The sequence below is a fragment of the Rutidosis leptorrhynchoides genome, chromosome 1 (assembly GCF_046630445.1).
Source record: "Rutidosis leptorrhynchoides isolate AG116_Rl617_1_P2 chromosome 1, CSIRO_AGI_Rlap_v1, whole genome shotgun sequence".
Lineage (NCBI taxonomy): Eukaryota > Viridiplantae > Streptophyta > Magnoliopsida > Asterales > Asteraceae > Rutidosis > Rutidosis leptorrhynchoides.
The window spans coordinates 416,492,823-416,505,405 of NC_092333.1; the positions used below are offsets into that span (position 1 = coordinate 416,492,823).

Sequence of the window (12,583 nt, forward strand, 5' to 3'; positions counted from 1 at the left end):
AAGTATTTTTAGAAAAATGATCATTAAATGTTGTTTTTATGATGGAAAATGATCACTTTCATAAGTTTCACCAAAGTTTGAACTATAACCTGTGATTCCGAATGTAAACCAAGGTATTTATAGTTCATATTCTTAAAATTTGACTCGATCCAAGAAAGTGGAAAGTTTAACCAACAAAAACGGAGTTGTAATGAAGAAACTACGACTAAAACAAGATTGGGTATCCGAAGCTAGTTTAGCTACGAAAATATTTGGAGAAAAAGTAAATTAATCATATCTTTTCTAATTAATATGATATTTTATATATAATTACTTATGATTTGATTTATGTATTTCAGGACCACCCGTAAACAACACGAGAAGATTAATCATAAGACCTCATGATTGTACGCAACACGTCATTTGACAACACGGTACTTTATGTACGCAACACGTCATTTGACAACATGGTACCATGGGTCGAGATTAATTCTGATCAATACGAATACGATGGGGTCTCTATTTATTTTATTGAGCAACTAATTGTGGACCACTAACATCAAACTACTAACTACGGACTAAGAAAATATTAAAAGTATTATAAGTATATATATATATATATATATATATATATATATATATATATATATATATATATATATATATATATGTAACGATTACTTGAAAAGAAAATATGTTGATATATTATATATATGGTTAGGTTCGTGATATCTATCAGATACCAATTCGAGTAAATACCTTCAAGGCAAAAGTGAGTATATAGTCCCACTTTTAAACTCTAAATATTTCGGGATGAGAATACATGCATTTTATGATTTACGTTATGGACACAAGTGATTAAAAATATATATTCTACGTTGAGTTGTACCACTGGCATACTTCCCTGTAACTTGGTAACTACTATTTACATGAGGTATTGTAAACGCGAATCCTGTTGATAGGTCTATCGGGCCTGACAACCCCAACCGGACTGGACGACCAGTATTCAACGGTTGCACAGTACTTCGTTTCGGTGACTACACTTGGTACGGTGTAGTAAGATTTCATAATAAAGGGAATATGCGACGTTGATTAAATGTTAAGTATGGTTATCAAGTGCTCAACAACTTAGAATATTTTTATTAAAATGTTTATGAATATGAAATCTTGTGGTCTATAGTTATAACGATACTAGCATTAAACCTATATCTCACCAACTTTATGTTGACGTTTTAAAGCATGTTATTCTCAGGACTTGAAATAAATCTTTCGTTGTGCATTAGCTCAGATTAAAGATATTACTTGGAGTTATTCATGACATATTTCAAAAGACGTTGCATTCGAGTCACTGAAGTTCATTAGAGATTATTATTAAGTAAATGACAGATTAGGTCATTTATAGTTTGGATATTATGAAATGGTAGGCGTACATGTCAACTTTTGATATAATGAAGGGTTGTCTTTTATAAATGAATGCAACGTTTGTAAAATGTATCATATAGAGGTCAAGTACCTCGTAATGTAACCAACTATTATGATTCATTTATAATCGATATGGACTTTGTCTGGATGGATTAGGAGCGCTCCTTTCATTATAAAATGAGGTTTTTACCATTTAATGACCGGTTTGTCGATTTTAAAACTTTAGTCGCAGTTAAAACCTAATGTAAAATATTAAATATATAAAAGATTTAATTTAAAGCGTAAAGTAAATGACAAATAATTAAAGTGCGATAAATAAAAGTGCGATAATTAAAATGACAATAAATAAAATTGCGATAATTAAAAAGTACGATAATTAAAATGACAATAAATTAAAGTGCAATAATTAAAAGTGCAATTAAATATGAAATAAAGGAATTATGCTTATTTAAACTTTCGTAATCATGATGTTTGACGTGTTAATTTTAGTTTATTACCATGGGTTAATTGTTCTTTGTCTGGATTATTCAATATGTCCATCTGGTTTTTGTCCATAACAGTCCATCAGTCATAAATATAAAGTGCGAGTATCCTCGTCAAATTATCCTTATATCCGAAGTCAAATATTCCAACTATTTGGGGACTTAAACTATAATTACACCAATTTTCCTTGTATATAATTCACCCCTGTTTTAATAAGTCCATTGACTATTAATCCATTCCCGTGTCCGGTTAAATGAACGATTATTTGTACTTATAAATATCCAGCCCATCGTGTCCGATCGAGTGTATATGGTTATTTATAATTACATCCAATTGTAAATCTTTATATTAAATTAACGAACTATCATACAATTAAATAAATATAAAGCCCATTAATTATCCATAGTCTAATTTCCACAAGTGTCGTTCTTTTGTCCAAACCCCAATTATGGTACAAAGCCCAATTACCCCGTCTTAATATTTAGCCCAACATCATGATTACTTCGATTTAAATAAGCATAATAATAACTTAGCTACGAGACATTAATTTAAAAAGGTTGAACATAACTTACAATGATTAATAATAGCGTAGCGTTACACGGACAGAATATCAACTTACACCGTTACAATATTTGCTAACATACCCTTATTATTAAACTTTAATATTAAAATTATAATTAAAATATAAATATAAATATATATCGTGTGAGGGAGAGGAAAGAAAAAGATGTGTTTAGTTCGACCAAAAACTGCGAAATTTATAGGATGTGGCCACCAACTTCTTGCCATGCGATCGCATGGAAATTGTTCTTCCTGGCCATGCGATCGCATGGCCCTCTTTTACAGCTCAGCAACCTTTGTTTTCTTGTTTGCCGACGGTTTTATATATAATATAATATATATATAATTTTAAGAAATAATTGTATATTATATTATATTCATGTGCATAGTTGACTTGTAATTTTTAGTCCGTTGCGTCGAGCGTTGAGAGTTGACTCTGGTCCCGGTTCCGGATTTTCGAACGTCCTTGCGTACAATTTAATATCTTGTACTTTGCGTTTTGCGGCTCGTACTCTTGTAATTTTGAGACGTTTCTCATCAATAAATTGAACCACTTTGATTGTACTTTGTACTTTTTAGCTTTTTGGTCGTTTGCATCTTCAATTCGTCGAATCTGTCTTTTGTCTTCACCTTTTATTATTTAAACGAATATCACTTGTAAATAGAACAATTGCAACTAAAAGCTTGTCTTTCTTGAGGGATAATGCTATGAAATATATGTTCGTTTTTAGCATTATCACATATGTATGTATAGGATGGGTGCGGGTTGGGTGAAGTGAACCTCGGCTATAGAGCTCACTTCACATATAGGTGGATTTGATGGACTTGTGTATAGGTCCAATTGGCACGGTTGTGCGTTTTGATTGACCACATTTGGCGAGGTGCACACTTCGTGTGTACGTTATCACATGGACTTGTGATGTGGAGTTATATAATCCCGATGTCGTGGGATTGGTATTGAGTTGCGGTTGAGTAACCCCGATGACGTGGGTTTTGAATTGGGAAGTGAATCACGTGTGGTGCGGATTCACGATGACGCGTGTAGATTCGGTCATCTTATTGAGGTAGTGGTCACGTGTGGTGCGGATTCACTAGGGCTCGTGTAGTTTCGGTCAACCTCGATGTTGTTGTGGTATTGAAGATAGTAGTCGCGTGTGGTGCGGATTTACTAAGGCTCGTGTAGTTTCGGCCAATCTTCATTTTGGTATTGGGTTAAGGGTTAACCTTGGGCGGTTTACGCATTGCTATATATATATATATATATATATATATATATATATATATATATATATATATATATATATATATATATATATATATATATATATATATATATATATATATATATATTGTTGTATTGTTGTGATGTAGCTAACCCTCTGGGTGTAGCTTATTGGCGTTGTACTTACATTGTTGAATTGTTAGCTTGCTGTATTACGATCGAACGGTATGCTTAGTTTTGCTAGCCTTTATACTTGGATGCTCCGGTATGTGCTATTATTTGTTATTGTGTGGCGTATCCATTTTATGCATATGTATTGATGTAGTATATTCTCACTCACTAAGCGTTAGCTTACCCTCTCGTTGTTTACATTTTTATAAATTCGCGTGGAGGTGGAGGCTCGACTAAGCATGGGAACTAGTGACTTGCGTAGATTGCTTTAGAAGACGTGCTTTTGGATTAATTAGGATTGGGTAGCGTATCCCCAATCGCCATGCTCGGTCTTTATTTCGTGTCAAACTAATGTGGTCGAAACTTGTATTTTGCAATTCGATGGTTAAACGGGTCAACGTGGGCCCAGAGTCGTAAAACGTGATTTGTTGTAAAAACATGCTTAGAATACTTAACATAATGTTGTATCACGATCGGTTAAATTTAAAAGTGTTGTGAAACGTGTTTTACGAACGAGCATAAAAAGGAAGTGGACATGCAGCGGCGCGCCCCTATATGGAGCGGCGCTCCATATGTCTGAAACTGGTATTTAATAAAAATAAAAAAATTTAAGCATTTTCGGTTGGATAACGCGTTGGGTTGTTACAATATATATATATATATATATATATATATATATATATATATATATATATATATATATATATATATATATATATATATATATATATATATATATATATATATATATATATATATATAAAGGGTAAGGATCCAGCGCTAAGTGGGTGTTAGTGGGATAAGAGGATAAGTGATTTTGTATTTTTTATTTCTTTAGTTCTACAGCTCCGATTTAAAAAAAAATTGCTGGTATCTATTTTCATTGTGTAGATTCGGAAAAAAAATAAAAAAAATTTCTTTTCAACTATAGCGTTAAGATGAATCTGATGCATGTTATCCGCTATGCATGTTAACTGCTTTTCATGCATCAGATGAATCTTAATAAAAAACAAAGAAAAAATGACTTTTGATTAAAAAAACAGTGTTTAGGGTTTAGTAATTAGGGTTTAGGGTTTAGAAATTAGGGTTTTAGAACGAGTTTTAATACGAACGGTTTAGAGTTTAGGGTTTAGGGGTTAGGGTTTAGGGGTCGGTAAACCCTCAACCCTAAACCCTAACCCCTAAACCCTAAACTCTAAATCGGACTAAATCCTAAAAAAAAACTGAAAAAAACCTCAAACCACGTTAACATGCATCACATGAATTTTAAGCTCCTGTTAAAAAATAAATAAATAAAAAAATTTATGAATCTACACAATATCAGTAGATTACGAATTTTTTTTTTATATTGGAGCTCTAATGTAAAAGATATAAAAATCTCATTTTACTTATCCCCTTATCCCAAAAATACCACTTATCCCTTAATCTCCTATATATATATATATATATATATATATATATATATATATATATATATATATATATATATATATATATATATATATATATATATATATATATATAATGGCGAGAACTGCGAGAACCTCTTAATTTATAAAGATTTTCACATGTAACTAGATTGAATCACACATAAACCTTGATGAAGAGTATGAATGAACATAAAATAGTTGAAAAACACTTATATTTTACCTATATAATTAAATATATAGCTTCTCGTTCACATGTGCATATTTGTTTCCGAACATGTGAACAGTTTCATATAATTAACAATTTAACAAGTAATTTGAGCTAATGAACATATGTTTGTTAATGATATGTGCATTAATTAACATTTGCATGTAATTTGTTACATTTAAACGCATAAAAACTATTAAATTAAATAGTTCTCGCAGTTCTCACCTTTTTAGTGGTTCTCGTTTGAACCTGCCCCTATATATATATATATATATATATATATATATATATATATATATATATATATGAAAAAGAGGGAAGTAACCAATCGGGGTTATTATTTTGGCGGGAAAACGCTCGAAGAAGTAATATATAACAATTATCGTGTTTTTCGAGCGTATGTTGAGGTTTTAGACATTAGGGTTTAGATATTAGGGTTTAGATATTAGGGTTTATAGGGTTTAGATATTATGGTTTAGAAATTTAGGGTTTAGGGTTTAGATTTATGTTTTAGATTTAGGATTTAGATTGAGTTTTTAACACGAACGGTTTAGAGTTTAGGGTTTAGGGTTTAGGGTTTGGTATTTTGGGTTTATGGAATAAACCCAAAACACCAAACCCTAAACCTTAAACCTTAAACCCTAAACCCTAAACTCTAAATCGGGTTAAATTTTACTTCACAAAACATGAAGAAAAAAAACGTTAACATTCTTCACGAACAATATTATCTTGAATGTTATTTTTGTCGATCGTTTTCGCGCCAAAATAATAACATTCATCACGAAGTGTCTTTTCTAAATGTTCTTATTTTCATTCAATCTATAATGTTCATGAACAAAGTTTTTTCTAACGATTACTTTCCCATTGATCCTGCCTATATATATATATATATATATATATATATATATATATATATATATATATATATATATATATATATATATATATATATATATATATATATATATATATATATATATATTCATACTTTTTAACATTATTTTAATATATTTTGGATTTTGCTAACGACAACCATTAGAGCTGTCGTTAACATGTATTATATAATTGTACATAGGTGTTATCAGTCATTTTTTAATTGACGGTTATCAAGATGTACAATAACTTAAAGCATCTTAAGTCTTAAGAGCTTTCGTTAGCAAAATCCAAATAATTTTAATACATTTTATCTTTTTTTTTTTTCACAAATTTTAATTTTGACAAATTACCTTAATACTCCCCATGTTTGCAACACATTTGCCACGTGACCTCTTAACCATCATATCCAACAACACAACAAAAATATCCTTTTACCACTGTAATTGGTCAATTTATATGTACAAATTAACTTTTAGGGATGAATAGGGAATATGGACAGCATTCTTAGCACTTTTAGTTCGTCTTTTTTATATATACCCGGTAAGTTGGTCTACTTGTATGGTTCCGTAAGAACAAAGATGAATAGATGGAATTTATATAATCATGAAATTTATAAGCTTTTATGGAGTTTATTATCATCATTTCGGGAGGAAATTTGATTATATATTAATGAAATGATCCGTAGAACCACGTGTTTGTTAAAACGAAACAGTTTTATACAGTATATTTTATGTATCAAGTGAATGTAAATGTTAAAGCCATTTAGTTTAATGATCCGTGAAACTACGGATCCTAACTAAGAAACTTCTCATTTTTAACATATTAATGTACCTAAGTTAGTCAGAATAAATTAACTACATTTATTCTATAACCACTCTCTTCCTAATTTTCATCACAATTACTATTTTTTTTGTCGTCATAAAGCCTACATATACATATGTAACGTAATTAATCTCGTAAATGAACCCATATTTGAATAATAATAATAATAATAATAATAATAATAATAATAATAATAATAATAATAATAATAATTATTATTATTATTATTATTATTATTATTATTATTATTATTATAATTATAATTATAATTATAATTATAATAATATATAATAATAATAATAATATTGTTTAAAAAATTGAGTATTTATATTGTTAATAATAATTATTAGTAATAACAAATGTCTCTTGAATTTTTAAAAAAATTAAAATACAATTATTATATAAAGGTTGTACAATATACCTCAAAGTTTGTACATGTTTTCATGGAGTGTTTTGTAAAAAATTGTACAATTTATTTTAAAGTTTGTACATATTTGTTTTAAAGTTTGTACATATAATTATGAATGTGTTTTATCATAAGGTTGTACTTAATATTTCAAATATTGTACATATGATGATGATGTCACCTAAAGATTATATTTTTAATTGTAAATTAAACGATTAATGATGTCACCTAAGTTGCTTAAATTTTTTTTTATTTTAATTTTTTAATGAAAGAAAAATTTTATTTATGATGTCATCATTTTAAAATTTTAATTTTTTTTGAAAGGTAAAAATTTTTATAAATAAAAAATAAAGTACAACTAGCAAGAAGCTAGAAAAGACACCGAAACCACGAAAGATCACACCTACGAAAAACAAACTACCTAATCAACAAACACCACAAAAATGTTAAACACGAAGAACCACAACAAAATAACTCGAACGACCCGAATAAAACAACCACACAACCCAAAACAAAACGAAGCGAGAACACGAATGAGAAGCAAACTTATAGAGCCAATCACACAACACATAGACCCTAATCCATAGCCTTCTACGATTCCGAGTCCGAGGATGAAACCGAATCACAATCGTAATCGCGATCTTCATCACAATCGCAATCACAATCACAACCACAATCGCAATCGCAATCGTCCTCACTCGAGTTCTTCATTAAATCATCGATAATAATCCTTTCATACCACGTACGCTTTTCACGACATGTTTTGCGCTTCAATTTTTTTCTTTCGTGTACGTACTTAATAAAATGATTTTTAATCAAAGGCCTAAACTTTCGCTTCATATATCAAAAACGAACTACCGAGCTACACCTTGTCCCCTTGAAAACTGGGTTACGAACTTCTTCATTTGTTTGAAATATAAAATGACCGCCGTTTGTATCGAAGCATCATGGTCACGTTGTTTGCCGTTTGAATTGTTTATCTCATCCACAGAAAAGTTGGACTTGTTCTCCTCCATATCAATCCCACTTTCATTATTAGAATATGCATGTGAAGAACCACGCCCATCACAACCATTTAATACCCGTTGACTCTCGAGATTTGATCCCTATCTTTATCAAATAAAATTGAATTTAAATTATTGAAAGAAGTGCTATTCTCATTGGAAACATTACAATTTGAAATTGAACTTGTATAGAAAGAAAAGTTACTTTCGTTGGAAACATTACATCCTTGTTTGGAGTCCGAGAAAGTGACTCCAGAATCAACGCAGCTAGACCTTTGTTCTTCCTCGACCTTTGAACTATCGACAACCTCACAAGCCGAAAATTCATCTGTCGAACAAGAGCTCTGATTAGTGTTCATCACATGTATTCCGGTGGACTGATTTCCGGCGGTTCGAATATTCTCAGGCTCGCAAGAGTCACGAACGACACCGGAGGAGTCTACACCACCAAACCCATGATCGTAAGGAACTGAAACATGTTCCTCACCTACTGACTTTGAATCATGATCGATGCACACCTCCTCTATCAGACTATCAAAGGATCATTAGAACACACTTTTGTATCGGAGCTAACATTTTCAACCAACGTCCAGGTGTACCGATCCTTGTTAAAGCTAAAAACGAAATTGTGGTTACTTACAGATTCTGGAATATTGAACACCAAAATCTTGCCATCAACCTTTATTTCAATAGGATTGGTACGTCCATGAACTTCTTTGTAATTGTAAGGCTTGCGATAGCTCATCGAAGATTGATTTACATATTTAAACGAAGAACTTTTTTCACCTGCAACTACATCCGCGAATCTCCTTCCCTTCAATTTGTCACCCGTCGATTCTTCCGTACTCATACTTGAGTCCATAGGATCTTTCATCCTTTCTACATTCGAAGTGCCAATTCTTACTTTTGGGACGGAATCGATAATGTTTTTCCTGTCTATCGCTTTGTATGCCCGGAGATAGTAACCATTTATTTGAATCGAATTTAACACTTTAGAGAAGTTTCGAACATCACTTACCCCCAACGAACCTCACGAATCCAAATCTTTTTCCACTCGATAATAGCTTCCTAGCTATGTATACGTCCCTAACTGAACCATATTGCTCGAATAATCCCCAACAATCAGCGCGATCCCATTTTTCCGGGAAGTTAAAGAACATAAATGAAATGACACGATTTCCACACGATTCGATATTTGATATAATCACATTATCTCTCGACATGGAAGGGAAGCTCTCGCTCACCCTCTCCAACATTATTCAAGAGGAGACTCACATTGCTGAGATGAATGTAACGGAAGTTTGATCGGAAAAAGGAAAACAGACGGAAAAGGAGAGTATGATATTTTCACCAATTATTACTCTAGTTTGTCCTTTTACAACCCCAACAAACCTGCCAATAAACTGTCTACTCTTTTTGTGTATAGATAGATATCAACTTAAACTTATATATGCGTGTTTTTTTTAATAGAAAAGGCTGGAAACTTCAAAGTGTTTTTAAATCTGATATCTCTAATACTTGTCTTTCCTCTGCTTGTAGGTGAATTTGAGTTGTCATTTATAGCACTTCTAATGGTAATTCTGTCACCTTACCAAATTGCAAACTTAAGGTAGTGGACCATATCGTTTAAATAGTGAAACCGTTAATATGGAGTACTTTTTGTTGGATAAGTTTGTAGGAATAAGTCTATACGAGGCACATGATTATACATGTAATAATATTTGCACCCTTTGATAATATTATTTTCATATTTCTATTCTTCAAATCAAATGATTCTTGTCGTTGTGTAGTCACGAATAAGTAGTTTGCGTCTGCAATTATGTGAATCACGGAACTGAAAACTTTTGTGATTTAGAGGATTAACCAGAAAGGAAACTCGTGATTAAAAAGGTAAATTTTATGTGCAGTTTGACGATTATTTTAAGTAGTTTTTTTATGCCAACATTCTGTATATACTATACCTGTTGTCATCTGTTCAATAAAGCTATTAATCCATATCTATTTTTCTGACAAAAACCTAACTTTGAGCTTGTCTATGAAATTTATTCTGTTAATACTTTGAAGACGTATATGGTAGAGAACCCAATAAATTACTTGTATTTTTTTCAATTATTTTTTCTGTATTTTCCTACTAGAACTAGGAGCCATACATATACCTGAAGTATGACACAATGATCTTAGTCTAATAATAATAGAGCTCGCCTTCAATTTGACATGTTTCTAATCCCTCTAAAAAGTCAAAGGCGACCGATTGAATTCTCGTTTCAGTTCGTGAACTTCATTTTTCTCTGTTTAGAAACATGAGCAGACTAGCTATCATCAACGGCAACAGTAAGTTGTAGGCAATCGAGTTTGCCGAGCTTGGCTCTCCTGTTGGTTCTGATGAGGTGTATCCTGGTTGGTCCGTATAACCTCCGGGTACGCTAGGTGACGTAGGATATGGGTTGATTGGAGTACTTGTTCTGCAAGTAATAAATAAACAATCTCTTGTTTAATTTTTATATAAACAAGGTCCTAATTGGCTAAAACTGCACTAAGGGCTAATTGGGGATTTTGCTTACGTAGGGGTGGTGGGTGCGGATGGCATTGTAGGCGTTGGCGGAGTCATGCCTGATGACTTTGCTGCAGAAAATTTACAGCTTCCTGAACCTACAACAAGTTTTATATAATCGTTAGAGTTCATGATTAATTAACTACCTGTAGTTATTCTATGTAGAAACTATTTAAAGGTGGCAAAATGGGCGGATCATGCAGTTGGTTAATGTCCGAAGCAGGTAAGTATTCTGTACTGGCCGAAATGGGACAGTGCGTGTTAACCCGATTCAGTACTTCTCTATAAAATATTTTTGGTTAGATGTTTTTTGTTTTTAAGATGTTTTTCTCTGAAGGTCTGTAAACTTTGTCTGTTTAATATGTGTATATTAATGATGATTTTTATTAATTGATTTTGGAGGATGTATGTTTAAAAGATACACTTTAGGTGGCTTTTGACCCATAACTTAAATCAACCCATTTATAGTTAAATGGGTTGAATTTGCCACCTCTAGAAATAGTCATATTGTCATATGATTGTCTAAAAAACGGAATTTGACACCGTCAAAATGTCTTACTTGGATCGGTGTTGGTAAGCTGTGCAACTCCTCCAAAAGAGCAGCTAGTTGGAGCAGGGTTCTTTTGATAGTATGCATTGAAAGCATATGAAGCATGGTCTCGAACCGTGTTCGGGTTGTAACAACTTGCACCCGGTTGAATTGCTGAACAATCTGCACCTCCAAAGCCACAGGCGTAGTCAAGCGCTACTTGTAGAGAAGTTTCAGAAGCCGATGAGCTTGCAATGCACCATGATCCACCACCTGATGAACCAGAAGGACCAGTTGGCCCTGATTGGCCCGTGGGACCTGATGGATTCGTTGGACCTGTTGGGTTCATTGGACCTGATGGGTTCATTGGGCCTGATGGGCCAGTTGGGAAAGGGGTGGGGTTGTTTGGTTGGAAACCGGACGGTGGTGGTAATGTTGTCCCACCGCCACCACCACCGCCACCACCGCCACCACCACCACCGCCACCACCGCCGGTGGGGGTGGGGGTGGTTGGCGGAAATGGGGTGGGTGAATATGTGTTTGGTGTTCCGGTTGGCGTTGTAGGTTGAACAATTGGAATGTCATCTAGTTGAGTTGTGAAAGATGAAGAAGAGGATATTTGGTCTTGTTGAAGGTGCACCATTTTTTTAGGCAAGGCTGCTTTCATTAGAGGGCTTTCAGCTAAGCTCAAATCTGAAAATTAAAAATAAAAAATAAAAATATATCCGTTAACTGTATAACAATAACAATAGACATTTATCCTTGCTTTTAACAAGAGCGAATAAAAAGATAACCGTTACCTAGACCGAGAAGAAGACAAAGCACTAATAACAACGAATATCGGACACCTCCAAGACCCATGTCTTCCCGAAAATCACGGATGCTGGTAATGTTCGGGCAAAGAAACGGGTTTTCGGGTAGG

At 32.7% G+C, this 12,583-nt stretch overlaps 1 protein-coding gene across 1 annotated transcript; it reads right to left on the reverse strand.

Annotated features, from left to right (window-relative positions):
- Positions 1–10,633: 10,633 nt before the first annotated feature.
- On the reverse strand, positions 10,634–12,042 carry LOC139871984 (uncharacterized). Its single transcript, XM_071859758.1, has 3 exons — positions 11,692–12,042; positions 11,143–11,230; positions 10,634–11,043 (listed from the first exon to the last, which is right to left on the reverse strand). Exons 1-3 carry the CDS (start codon positions 12,026–12,028, stop codon positions 10,860–10,862), a joined length of 609 nt encoding a protein of 202 aa, XP_071715859.1. The 5' UTR covers positions 12,029–12,042; the 3' UTR covers positions 10,634–10,859.
- Positions 12,043–12,583: the final 541 nt, after the last annotated feature.

Bases quoted from the DNA above. Each gene is read 5' to 3' on its own strand.
- LOC139871984 (XM_071859758.1), bottom strand. From the start codon at position 12,028: ATGAACCCATCAGGTCCAATGAACCCAACAGGTCCAACGAATCCATCA. The intron at 11,231-11,691 runs GTAAGACATTTT...AACTTGTTGTAG, and splicing joins GCTTACCAACACCGATCCAA to GTTCAGGAAGCTGTAAATTT. The intron at 11,044-11,142 runs GTAAGCAAAATC...TATTACTTGCAG, and splicing joins TCCGCACCCACCACCCCTAC to AACAAGTACTCCAATCAACC.